Genomic DNA, 13,280 nt, shown 5'->3' with positions numbered 1-13,280 from the left:
AAACGATGTCAGTGGGATGGCTGAACTAAGCCCTTGTGAAATTCCTGCTCATGGCAAGGATTATCACCCGGGGTTAACTGCACGAGATATGTGGTGGATGGGCCCCCTGCCAAAGTAAGCCCACATGGATGACTTTCTAGTCATGAGAAAAACACGACTGTGTGACAGAGGACTGGACTGGCATCATCCGAACCCAGAGGTCAATTTTAGCATTGGTGACAGTGGGTCAAAAAGATATGAAATGTCTTCTGGTGTGAGTTCATCTAAAGAACACACTATCACTTAAATGTATTATAACCAAAAGATGTGGGTGTATCTATCAAACCTTTGGATATGCATTCCAGATCCAAGAAATACTGGAGATGGAGAGCATGGTCAATGCAACCCCATGGAAGCAGCCACACAGAGCTAGAGGGTGCACATCCTGCAGGCCAACCTGCCTGACAATCCTGGTGTCATGGAGGATTAAAAGATTCTTAAGAACATGACAGTCAGAAACCAGACACCAGGAATGCAAGAGCTTCAACTAGATCCTGGCAGGACACACTAGTAAAAGGACTTTGGGGACACTAGGGAAATCCCAAGGCCCTGGGTATTAAACCAGATGAAAACTTACTGACATGGACAGCTGGAGACCATTAACTGAAAAATGTAGGTTATAAAAAGCATGTACAGTGTGACCTCATTTGGGCAAAAAGCAAAACAAAAAATCATCTAGATATGAATGTGTCCATAGAAAACTATCTGAAAGATATACAATAAAGTATCAAGTGGTCATCTCTGGATGGGGGAATATGTTGTGTTTAGTTTCTCATTCTTTTTTTTTTTTTTTTTTTTGTGGTATGCGGGCCTCCCTCTGTTGTGGCCTCTCCCGTTGCGGAGCACAGGCTCCGGACGCGCAGGCTCAGCGGCCATGGCTCACAGGCCCAGCCGCTCCGCGGCATGTGGGATCCTCCCAGACCGGGGCGCGAACCCGGTTCCCCTGCATCGGCAGGCGGACGCGCAACCACTGCGCCACCAGGGAAGCCCAGTTTCTCATTCTTGATTGTGTTTTCACACATATCTTTTTTTATTTAAAAAAGGGAGCAGATGGGACGAGAGGAGGTGGAGAGAATGAGTATAGACTGCTCTTCATTTCTGTTGTAAAGGGGAGCAACTCAAGGGTTAAGCAGGTTTTTCTTTTTAACACAGGTGACATAAAGGTAGGAAATGATGGAGCAGAGGTGGGGAGAGTGACGACACAGGACAGAGATGATTGTAGGAGTGAAGCTCCTGAAAGGGGCCAGGGGTCAGCTCCCATGGGAGCAGGGAGGGTGGGTGAGGGGAGGAAGAGGCAGGCCTTCACTTGCTGCATTCTATTCCTTTGTCAAGTACCGTTAGGGAGCCATCTCTGAGAATACCTGAGAACAAACACGTACAGCTGAGTGTTCTGGTCAAATAGTTATTTTTTTTAATAGCATCTTTAGTATGATAATTTGCTGCTTAAAAACACCCAAGAAATCAACTTTAATGTGGAGAGGTGGACAAACTTAACTATTAGTTAAATTCTGTATGCAACTCTAGCCCAGATTAAAATCAAATAAAAACAAAGTAGCCTGACTGCTATTAGCTGAAAAAAGGCAAGGTATGTTCAAGGCGATAAACTGTGCTGGATGGACACAATTCTGTAATCAACAGGCTACTGGAGGGCAGCTTGGCCCCTTGTGGAATCACAGTTGCGTGCCCTTCAAAACATCACTTCTTTATTCATGTGGAAAGAAAATAAGGCCAACACTTGTTTTTACCCTGCTCCTCTGCCCACTCACTCACTTGTGGAGCCTGAGAAAGCAACTGGTCACATTTCTAAGTGGCCACAAGATCTCAAAGCTGTAGACATGGAGGGAAGCTGGAGCTCACCACCTTCTCCTCCCAAGAGAAAATAAAAGAATGAACTCTGAGAACCAGTGCCCGGTGCCAAACTCATTTCTTTTCTTGAAGTAAGCAGATCAGAGACAGCTGCTGAAGTGTCTTCATGATTTCTTTGAGGTGTCCATTAAAATTCTTCTTCCTGACCTCATGGCAAGGTAACACTTCACATGAGCTGAATGACAAGACATTGGGCTGAGAACCCTACAGAGGAGGCTGGCAAAGTGCTGGCCACATGGCTCCTGTCACTGTGACTGCTGCGTCTGCCTAAAGGCTCCATCCTGCCGCTCAAGGTTATTAGTCACCTTATGGATAAATTTTCAGAAGGCCTGTTCATGCTCATAAAACTGACGGATGTCACAAGCTGGCAGACAGAATGCTTATGAAGAATAACAGAATCAGGATTAACTGCAACATCACAAAATCCAGTAATTTTGCTGGATTATAGAATGCGAGTGTGATGTGGCTGTTAAAGCTAAGGCCGCCTGAGACTGTGTTCATTAGTGGGGCCTTGTTTGGAGGGCGTGTGCTCAGGCTGTATCTGAAATACTACGTTCACTTCTGGGCCCATGTTCTTAGGGTGCACTGAGGTGGTGAGGCTCTGGGGGCTTTTTCATATGAAAGAGGGTTGGGAGAACTTTGAGTTTAAGCTAGAGAAGGGAAGTCTTGGAGCTCACTTTTTCAACTAACGTATTAAAGCCTGTCTCATAAAGGTGTATCAGACTCACTCTATTTCACCAGAAGGAAAGACATGGGACCAATGGGCGGAAGTTGTGGGAACCAGGTTTTGGTTCAGTTAAAGAAAGAACTTTCTAACAGTCAAAAGTACAAAAAATTCAGTGGGAGGAGCATTCTCTTCATTAAAACCATCTGAGCAGAGGCTGGGTAACCTCTTCAGGTTGATTCCTACCTTGAATGGCAGTATGAACTAGAGAACCTCTTCGTCCATTCCCACTCTCTATGAAATCTAAGTGCATAGACAAAATAAAGCCAAGAGTTTATTTCAAAGCTCAGCACAGAACTACTTCTTTAAAATGAAGAGATGTATTTAATCACATCTATGTTTCTATGAAGTCTGTATTATAAGCCTATAGTTCCTACCTTGCACCTAAGTTCCATGTGGAAGGAATACTGTAAACGATCCATTTCACTGAGCTGAGACTCTATATGCTCTTTTTGACACAGAACAAGAACACTGACTTGTGCTGGGGTTCAGAGTAAAAATGTCCCTATTTATACCCAAGATCTGTATGTAAAAGTGTCAGAACCACTAAGAGCAGAAAAGGCCAGCAGAACCCTCCTTCAGGCTCTGCTTCCCTCTAAGACCACGAAGCATCTAGAAGCTGCTTCTAGAAAGGGGCTCTTAACACAGTATCCACCAGGGTTCAGGATTCCTCAGAAAGTTTGGCAAAATTTTGTGCTCATGGCCTTTTTCTAAGGAGAGGATCACAGTTTTCATCAGACTCTCAAAGGCGTTCATGACTGTAAGAAGAGTAAGATCTGCACGAGTGTGACAGCACTCTGAGGGCAATCCTGCTGCTCCCTTCCTGATGCGGGTCAGGGGCTGCAGCTTCCTCACTGTTGTGCAGGGGGTTAGAGAACTGATTCTGGATTTCCCTTCCAACACTAAAACCCCACAGCACAGAAATGGCATAGCAAACACCCTTGTTCACAAGGACCCCTGGGCCCTGAGGACACAGCGAATGAAAGGTTCCCAATGGCCATGACAGGCACATCCCTCTTAAATCATGGTTACATTTGGCTTCAAAGAGATATCACTGGCCACTCTGTCACTGTTATTATGGATTTTATCACCAGATTTCCTGATTAAAGACCAAAAATATCAAATAACTGCCTTACTGTCAAAGGTAAGCTTACACTTGAATTCACACAAGTAGCTACAGAGTCTTCAGGAAAGTATATACTAAGTTATTCTGAAATACTACCCCTCCTCCCACCAAAAAAAAATCCCACCCACCTACATGTACCATTTAAGTCAATAAATTAAAAGTATTTTAGTACTATCTACACTGAAAGTGGGAAGGGGGTAAGATAGAGAAATGGAACCCAGATCATTATCAAAAGAAATGTTCTCCTTTTCTAGAAACCTTTAAAATTAAGATTGATACTCATCCATCTGGAATGATTCTAGTCCTTTTAACAGTGAAGAGAGTGAGCCATTGTGGGCCCTTCTATTCCTATGGTTTTAAGTAGCAAACATCCTAAAGTGCTTCAAAGCCAGAAGCAAAATGAAAGAGGCTCATCCATGCACAAAACCACAAGCACACAAGCACCATTAAGGATTTAAAGTAATACAAGGAAAGAGTGACGGATTGGTGGATTCTTCTGGCCACACCTTGTGAGAAAACAATTACTCCGAATACTCGATTTTGCACTGCATGTTTTTGAAAACTCAGATTCAGGAATCTGCAGAATATTTTCAGTAAGAGATCTAACAGAAATGTTTTGCTTTTCAATTTAAAAACATTTGCTAATATTGATTGAAATGACGACACTCCAATATCTACCTGTGTTCATGTTAAATCTGTAATCAGAGATGGTGATGTAGAAATACACAGTCAACTGTCACTTAAAAACACACCACAAAAATTGGACATGCTATCCACTTCTTTTAAAATGTATTTGTATTATTTTCACCAATCAAAACACACATAATATATTTTATTATAAAACATTAGGCAATGTTACTTTTGAGATATGCAATCTGAAAGGTCACACCTGTGTTTACTACCAGTGTGAAACACCAGAGGAGTTACATTAGAAATCAACCAGACGAATTCATCATACATCATTACCATGACTTACACAGCATCAAATCTGGATTAAACCAGTATCCCATTCAGTGTTTCAACTATGGACTCTGGGTGTCAGTAAGGGGCCCTGCCAAGGGTTTTCTCCTTTCAGCACTGTGGCTCTGAGTTTCATGGTGCAGAGATAAACACAGAGCCCTGTTTCCATCTCCTGTTTCCACAGCTGATCAGCACTGAGCAGGATGTGTTTCGAGAATGCTCTCCTACTCTGACAGACTCTGTCTGCTCTCTGGAACCTGTACTTGAAATCAAGACCCGACATAGGGGAGGCAGTCATTTCCTTTTTAACAAAAAACTAAGTCAACAAACAAAACGAACCTAGTCCAAATTCCAGGCTAATAATAAATTACCTGGTTTATAAAAATATGTGTCCAAAATAGTTACTTCAGGGTTGTGTACAGTATAAATTACAAAAATAAAATAGAAAACATGAAAAATTGAGCAAATTTTTCAGTTCTTTATCCAACATCAGCATTTATCCATGGAGAGCAGTTTGAAACCATCTGCACTGCACCAGGGCCCCGGCACATCTCGGCTCAGGAGGGAGGACCCTGAAGATGGGTGAGGTATTTCTATGGAGCTGGACTGTCTGCAGCCCTGTGGCCTGTCCTAGGTGCACTCGCTGATCTCTGATGGAAGGTGGTCTTGGCAGGAAATCCGTCCATACCATCACGGACTCCATCCGTGAACACACAAAAGAATGAGTGAGCAGAAAGCCAATCTGTGCGGCACCTAGCTCCACTTACAAATGGCGCCTGGCTGAATGTACAATCACCCAGCAAAACCTCAATGCACCCTCAGCATCCCTGTGCTGCATATACATAAGCCTAGGACAGATAATGTATTTTTAAAACTCTCACCTTTCTTTGTTTTTCTCTTGAAAGATAGATTTAGTGAAGTCTTTTTAAAGAATGTGTATTAGAGAGGAGGCCATTTTAAGATGTTTATATATGTATAGTGATAACTTGCTCCACAATACCATCAGGCCTCCAAAACCAAAATAATCCTAAGCCATGTAGTAGGTGTTTCTGCCTCAATTCAAGTTAGTATTTCCATCTTATAGTTGAATGTATCTAAACCTCACAATATAAAACTATTTATTACTTCAATATTAATTTTGTTCATCAAGGGTTCCAGTTTCCAGTGATAAGACCAATAAGATACAACTGGTGTAGAGATAATAATATATTTTAGATAATATTTATAATAAACTTTCTTATCAAAGTTCCTCCTCAGAACACATTCTATAGAATGTGAACAATGTTGATCCAATAGCTTCCAAAATAACTAAACACAAGATATGAATTTGTAACAGAATAAGCTCAAGGGAAAAGCATTATGAGCACAGGTAGCTGTATGTGACCATCGTAACTCCATTTCTGCAATGACACTTCAATACTCAGTATTTTACTGAACTTTGAATGATTTCCATATCAGTCTGAAAGTATCAATTTCAGGTGAGCAGTTTAAAATCAGAAAATGTTCAATAGTTATTTATTACCCTTTAGGATATTTCCTCCATATCCCTCAGAAGAGTTTTTCCAGAACATTCATGGATTTCCCTTAGGAAAAGGAAATGCCTCCACAAAGTGGAAAACAAACCACAAACAGGCATTCTGAATCAGTCTGCTTCCTAAAACAGACCAAAGGGGGATTTATGTGGTTTCTTTCAGAGAAGAAAGTTGAGTAAGAATGCTGTGTTGGAAGAGGGAAACTCTGCCTTGTGAAATCACGTATCTCACCTTGAGTGACAGAAGGTAAGAAGGGACCCAGTCCAGGCTCAAGCAAAGCAAGCACTTAGTAAGTGACTGCAATCATCTTTAGTGATCACTTCATAAAACTCTACTCTAACAGCAGGTGATGGGTTCAAGAATCTATTTGCCATCATATTATTGACATAGGTATTAGGTGGCTAATAAAGAAGGTGAAGTTCTAGGTAGCATTTTAAATTAATAAGTCCAGAAGACCAAGAAAAATGAGAGAGGGAAGATAGGATTTTAAAGGTATATATGTTTTAAGCAGCACAAAACAAAACTTAAAATTTTATCATGCAGTAAAGCTGAATGTACAGTCACCCAGACTAAGACAATTTAGAGAAAACAAAGTGTCCTGGTCTTAGCATTGGTAATTCTCAGCCCCAAACATGACAAATTTAAGAAAAGTTACATTTTTAATTTATTATATAGATTTAATTATATTCCTTCTGAAATACGAAAGAAAATAACTCATACCCTAAAAGAAGGTAAGATATAATAGGATGGTGGCCAATTAATACACATAAATCTATTTTTCTGGACAGACACAAAATTACTTAAGAGGATTAAGAGACAATTCTAGAAGCAGCACTACCTTGAAGATTATTTGGCTTTATAAATACTGATTTCCAAAGTGCTAGAGGGCAAGTCTGAGCAAGCATTTGTGGTCACATGCATATAAGTCCCAACGGTTACTGAGGATGAGAAACTGTCACTATTACTGTACAACTTAAAAAAAAAACTCATCTATTCTAATTGCTCACCTGAAATGACCTTGAACAAAATCTCTAAAAGTGTGGTTTGCACTTTTTTTCTTTAGACATAATCTGCTTCATTTTATAATCTAAGCAAGGCAAGCCTAGTACGACTGAGTAGGGGGCAAGGCATCGTGTTTCTTACATGCAGAACATGGAGTTTTTCTATTTGGTTCCATCAACTCCCAAGTATTTCCGGCCCATGGAAGCGAGAGTTCCTTCACTGATGACAAGCTTGCTATTTCTAACTTATCATCGACAACCTTCAAGGGGTCCTGTTGAGGCATCCAGACTGCTGTCTGTGTCTGAGGCCAGCGTCTGCTCAGTGGACATGGATGAAATGTCATTGATAGATGACGACTGAGAAGGAGTGGCGTTGCTACTTACTGCTGCATCTGTGCTAAGAAAACCAAATATAATAAAATCTGAGGCACGACACTGCTGCAAATCCAGGCAATGAGACTTCAGGTCATTTCTCAGCTCTGCCCTTTTGTAGTTTCCTATACTATTAGTATAAACAAGAAGTTAGTTGACTGTACATTTTGAACTTTTCCTGGAGTCTTTCTTTAGGCTCAAAATCCCAATTATTCCTCCGTCTTTCCCTGCAATATTCTCTTTCTTCCCAGTGGCTAAACATCATATATGTACTCATGTATAATCATGTTATTAACTACTTTAAAAATACCTGCTGGTTTTAAAAAGATATTAAAAGAAAATTGCTGAATTTATCCTAAAACTATCAGTATCACAAAAGGCTTAAGCCCAAGTAGGATTCAAGTGTCATCAGACATTTCAATTATAATCATAAACACTTAGTCCAAGGAAAAAAGCATCAACCTTTGAAAAATTCTTTTGCAATAAAAATACCTTGTAAAAGAAGGATTGCATACAAATTAAAAAAGGAAAAAAAAAATTAGTGGACTCTTGTTCATTTTATTTTTGCTTTCTAAATCCCCCAAACTGACATGTTAAGGCAAATGAAATGATCCTATTTCCTACTATCTATATTTTAGTCTGTTTGAACAAAAACAAAACATCCAGGCTCTCAGAGGTAAGTCTTAAATTTGTGCTGAGTTAACAACGAGCACCTAAATTCGTACTGAAGTTATATAATCTCTAGACACTTGACACATTTGTCATGCTGAATATAAAATTCAAGGATAAGAAGCGGTCCAACATGTACTTACGTGTGTGTGTGTGTGCATGCACTTTCCAGTGGGAATGGAGTGAGAAAATAAATATAAAGAGTTTTGTTTAAGTAGAATCCTACAGGACACCATATATACTATGTCTTTAATACTCATACAATTACCTAATTGTTAGTCAGACTTCCACCACTAAGTAGAACACGTAGAAAGATGAGAGAATTATATGAACAATTTTCTCAAAAGAAAACCCAATTCCATTTTATCTAGATTCACATTAATTTTCTTTTTTAACTGGTTGGGCGCAGTACAAAGAGGGTCATGCACATTGAAAAGGCTTTAAATTCAATTTCCTTATCTATTAATGAAACTGACAGCAGCTGTTACAAGGGTGAAACAAGAATGTTTATAATATAGTTGGTTTGCTGCCTGGCACAACAGTAAAATGTTAGCTGCCACCACGAGGACAAACCAAAAAGAAGACTATTTCACATAAGGAGTTTTCAAATCCAATGCTGGTCAAGCTGGCACTTAACACACTGTTGCCGCTTATAAAAAATGAATAGGGAAAGAAAAATATTATGCAATCAAACTATTAAAGCAATCACTAACCTGAAGGTTGATCTTTCACAACACCATTCTTGCTTCTTTCTTCCCAATCCATTACTTCTTTGTAAATTAGCTCTTCAAATAGAAATGCAAGTTAAAATGCTTCATCAGTTTCTTTGCATCTCAAAATCCTGCTTCCAAATCAACTGGAACCACTCCAAGGGCACTGTGATGTGCTATTTTTAATTGTGATAGACAATTAAGTAATATAGTTTACCTAGACCAAAATATAATTTGATCCAGTATATCTTTTCAACCCAGCTATTAAGACAGCCAGGGACTTCCCTGGTGGCGCAATGGTTAACAATCTGCCTGCCAATGCAGGGGACACGGGTTCGATCCCTGGTCCGGGAAGATCCCACATGCTGCAGAGCAGCTAAGCCCGTGTGCCACAACTACTGAGCCTGTGCTCTAGAGCCTGCAAGCCCCAACTACTGAGCCCACGTTCCACAACTACGGAAGCTCACACGCCTAGAGCCCGTGCTCCACAAGAGAAGCCACCGCCTGTGCACTGCAACAAAGAATAGCCCCCATTCGCCGCAACTAGAGAAAGCCTGTGCGCAGCAATCAAGACCCAACACAGCCAAAAATAAATTAAAAAAAAAAAAAAGACAGCCAAAATGTATGGTAGCTCTGGATCCACGATGGGGGTTTTACAAAGTGGGGGTGAGGGAGAGAGAATGAGAGAGACACACAGAGGGAGAGAGGTGGGGAGAGAGGGAGGGAAAGTACTAGCAAAGTGGCTCTAACAGAACAGTTTAAGTAATGGATATTCTCACATCTTTTTGCACATGTTTTCCTCCATCATCACTGTGGTTCTCCAAATATAACCCCTCCAGACTGGTCAGAAATTAATCTAATTACCTAAGTTTTTTCTTGGCTTCAATCTCAGTTTTCCTCAATTTTCATTTGTAAGAAAAACTATTAACTAAGCAGCTTCCTAAAATTTTGCTATTCGTGAAATAAAATTAGCATATTGCAAGCACTTAGTGAGGCCTATGGGTATGTGCACATGCAGGTTGTTGGTATCCCTATATTCCGGGGAGGGGCTCTTCGGAAGGACACATCACCGTGTTTGACTTGCGCTGACCACAGTTCTCAATTACTACTGATTCTGCTTTTTAATGAAAAATTTTTAGCTCAGCCTCTTTTTTACTAGTTTAGTTTGCTGTGGGTTGTTTGGTTAATCTTAGAGTGGTAATAATAATTATCTGCATATTTTTGACCTGCAATTTTCCCCAAACTTTTATTTTAAAACACATATATAACTACATAGCTTACAAATACAGCAGAAGTTCACATGACCCCAGTGGGGTCTCCCACGTCTGCTTTACAGGCACCTGTGAATTGGGGTTACTCAACAATTTGCAACATGTTGTCAAGGTAAGTGTGATACAATCACTGAGTTTAGTTTACAAACCAAGATTTGATAATGTAAGATTGTGTGAAAAAGCCTTTATTTTTCTCTTTTGAAGCAAATAATATGCAATTCATACATGTTCTTCTCTAATTCTGTTATCTTCAAGTTCTTTTTCTACTGGGAAGTGGGAAGAGAGAGGATAAATGGGCTGCAGGGTTTCTTGCCCCTCTCTTAGAAAGGCTATTGTCAAAAAGTGATGTTGCCCCATTGCAAGAAATGTCATAAGTAACAATCAAAATAAGTTCCGTCTTTACCTTTCCATTCTTCAATTGCATGTTCTCTTTCTTCCAACTGGGCATCATAAATTTGAGGTGGTGGCTAAAAATTAAATTACAGGTAAAGTCAAGAGTTAAAAAAATAATGAGGCATGAAGAAAAAGAATCACTTTGTAAGACTTCTAAAATATTTATAATATGGATGTAGTTTCATTAAATACTTGGCTTATTAAAGATTTATTTATAAGTATGATTTTCCATCAGTTTCAGAATCAAAATAATTGAGGAAAAATTAACCAAAAAAATAGAGCTATTATAGTCCTCTTAATAATCACACTCTAAAGACATCTGCCCAAATGTAATTATAAAATTAGTAATCACAGTATGCTTCCTAGAGATCCACCCTGGACAAGGTACTGTGCTATGAAATACAGAAGCTGCAAAACACATTTCAGGTTTATATTTCTTCCTGTTAGAACTCCCAAACTCAATCCCCAATTCATAAATGGACTGCTTCAAAAATTTGCTTAAAATCACGTGTTTATAAATCAAATTCTTTTCATATAAAACAATGTTTAAAATGGTGGTTAAATGCATAGGCCAAGACATAATAATGAGCATGCCACTATGTGGTTATTTCACTTCCAACTAAAGACCATCCATACCAATGCTGCTACAGAAAAATGCACATGAGCACCAAACTCAGAAGTGGAACTCCCCTAGCAGGTACCTCTGGAGAAGGACGAACAAACTTGTGATTTTCAGGAAGTTTCTTAGCCTGACTGGATGCCTAAACAAGATGATGTAAAGTAAAGCCCAAGGCACAGTGCCAGGTACACAAATGGATGCCTAAAAAAGGTGATATTATGATCACACATCAGCATCTGCATAAAGGAAGATAATTATATCACCACAGCATAAGAATGTTCACTCCTGAGGTACTCTGAGTAGAGCCCCAGTAACAAGAGTCCCAAAAGGGGTTGTGACCCATGTTACATGGCCTCGTAATCAGGAGGCCTTTTAAATCTAGGACTTTACGTAGCCATTCCAGACTAACAGACAGAAGGTCCAAGGAAATGTATGCCCTGCCTTTACACATAAGTCTTTTCAAAATAGATGCTTACCGCTTCTGCTTCAGCAGGGTCATACCAAACAGTGATATAAGGGTGACGCAAAGCTTCATCTACAGAGATTCGCTTGTCGGGATCTATCACTAACATTTTTGATAGTAAGTCTCTGGCTTGACTTGCTAGGGTAAAAACAAATATTAGATTAATAAAGTAATACTGTTAACCTGAAAATCACACAATAAGAACTAAATGTGATAGCAGAGACAGAACAAACATATATTAACTTTGAGAAATTGTTGACAGCTTCAAGATTATTAGAGTCTTTTCCTTTAACAGTAAGTCAAGCAGCCACTTCCACTACAAACCAGGCTTTCAAATGTGCTTTCAGCCTCTGAATCTGGGAGGGGAGAAGGACAGGGCACAAGGCTGAGAAGCCATGTCCAGGGAGGGTGCAGGAGCTAAGCTAAGGGTGGCACTGCCAAGAATGCAGGCATGAAGCATAGGCAAGTGTCTTTTCTTGATGCCACATCAAAGTGAAATTAGAACAGACTAAGCCACACAATGATTTCATATTTGCACAGTATAGAACACTTCACAGATACCTCTGCTTTACCTACCTGTATACAATGTTGGCAACATACACTTTTTTTAAAATGTAGAGATTAGTAGTTAGAAAAAAATCCAATAACTTGGTTAAATACAAGCCTCACCTAGGTTTTAGCAATTAAAATTCACCTGTATAGTATAGGCAAAGAAGAGATGGGGCTTTTCTGAATGAGGCACAGTTTTATCTTGATGTAGAGAGAAACAAATCTATTCTTTCCCTTCAAACACTTAGTGATAGGCACAGGAGAAGGGGAGAAGGAGCCTTTTAAAATTTCTGACTGTTCAACTGGGCTAGAATCTTATTCAAGTATTCTTTATACCTGAAAACTGTTTGAATTCCATTTGCTGTAATTAACATAAGAGTCTTTCAGACTGATGTAAATATTTTGACCACAGGCTTCAGTTACGTCACTTTATTGAGGACAAAACTTCTAGGTCTTTAAGCTTTCTTCCTGAAATGCCTTCATTCTAGCCTGTAAATGACCTAGGGTTTCAACTATTTTGTCTCTCAATGTTCACAGGTTTTAGAATGCAAACATAAAGTGAAAGCTTCACCCAGTATAAGAAAAAAGGATATCTTACTTTTAATTTTGTCTCGTTCAGATTCTGATGGGAATATCCAATCTGGAAAGAGTTCTTCAAATTTGATTCCAGGATACTTTGGTCTGTTTTCTACGTAATTCCTCACAGTTGGCTGAAGTTTCTTCATGAAATCTGCAGATGGTGTTCCTAGCTGCTCAATAACTTTATTCCACTGATCAATATCTAAGGAGTCTCTTGAGGAAAATACAACTGAAATGCCTTATATTCATATTACATAAAGTAGCATCATTCAAAGAAAAACTTAAATTATATTTATACTTATCAACAAGTAATTAACCAGGGCCACCTCACTGGGTCAGCAGAAGCATTCTGAAATAATATTCGAAAAAGGTTTGGGCTCCAAGACTATTTAAAAAAAACTCTGCAT

General features: G+C 39.4%; 1 protein-coding gene across 4 annotated transcripts in view; it reads right to left on the bottom strand.

Annotated features, from left to right (window-relative positions):
• Positions 1 to 4,517: 4,517 nt before the first annotated feature.
• The window catches only part of MAPK9 (mitogen-activated protein kinase 9), a 58,221-nt gene continuing 49,458 nt past the window's right edge, over positions 4,518 to 13,280 (bottom strand). For 3 of the 4 annotated variants that reach the window (XM_024116289.3, XM_028498039.2, XM_055080140.1), the window contains 5 exons: positions 12,893 to 13,075; positions 11,759 to 11,883; positions 10,674 to 10,737; positions 9,003 to 9,074; positions 4,518 to 7,640 (listed from right to left, as the gene is read on the bottom strand). In XM_024116289.3, coding sequence (XP_023972057.1) covers positions 7,498 to 7,640; positions 9,003 to 9,074; positions 10,674 to 10,737; positions 11,759 to 11,883; positions 12,893 to 13,075 — 587 coding nt within the window. In that variant the 3' untranslated portion in view covers positions 4,518 to 7,497. Of the gene's footprint in view, positions 7,646 to 9,002; positions 9,075 to 10,673; positions 10,738 to 11,758; positions 11,884 to 12,892; positions 13,076 to 13,280 lie in introns of all 4 variants that reach the window. The other variant, XM_055080150.1, reaches the window with a different exon arrangement.

This window comes from Physeter macrocephalus, chromosome 2 (assembly GCF_002837175.3).
Source record: "Physeter macrocephalus isolate SW-GA chromosome 2, ASM283717v5, whole genome shotgun sequence".
NCBI lineage: Eukaryota > Metazoa > Chordata > Mammalia > Artiodactyla > Physeteridae > Physeter > Physeter macrocephalus.
Note: the sequence above shows the minus strand (reverse complement) of the source record. Positions and strands in the feature narration are given on the sequence as shown.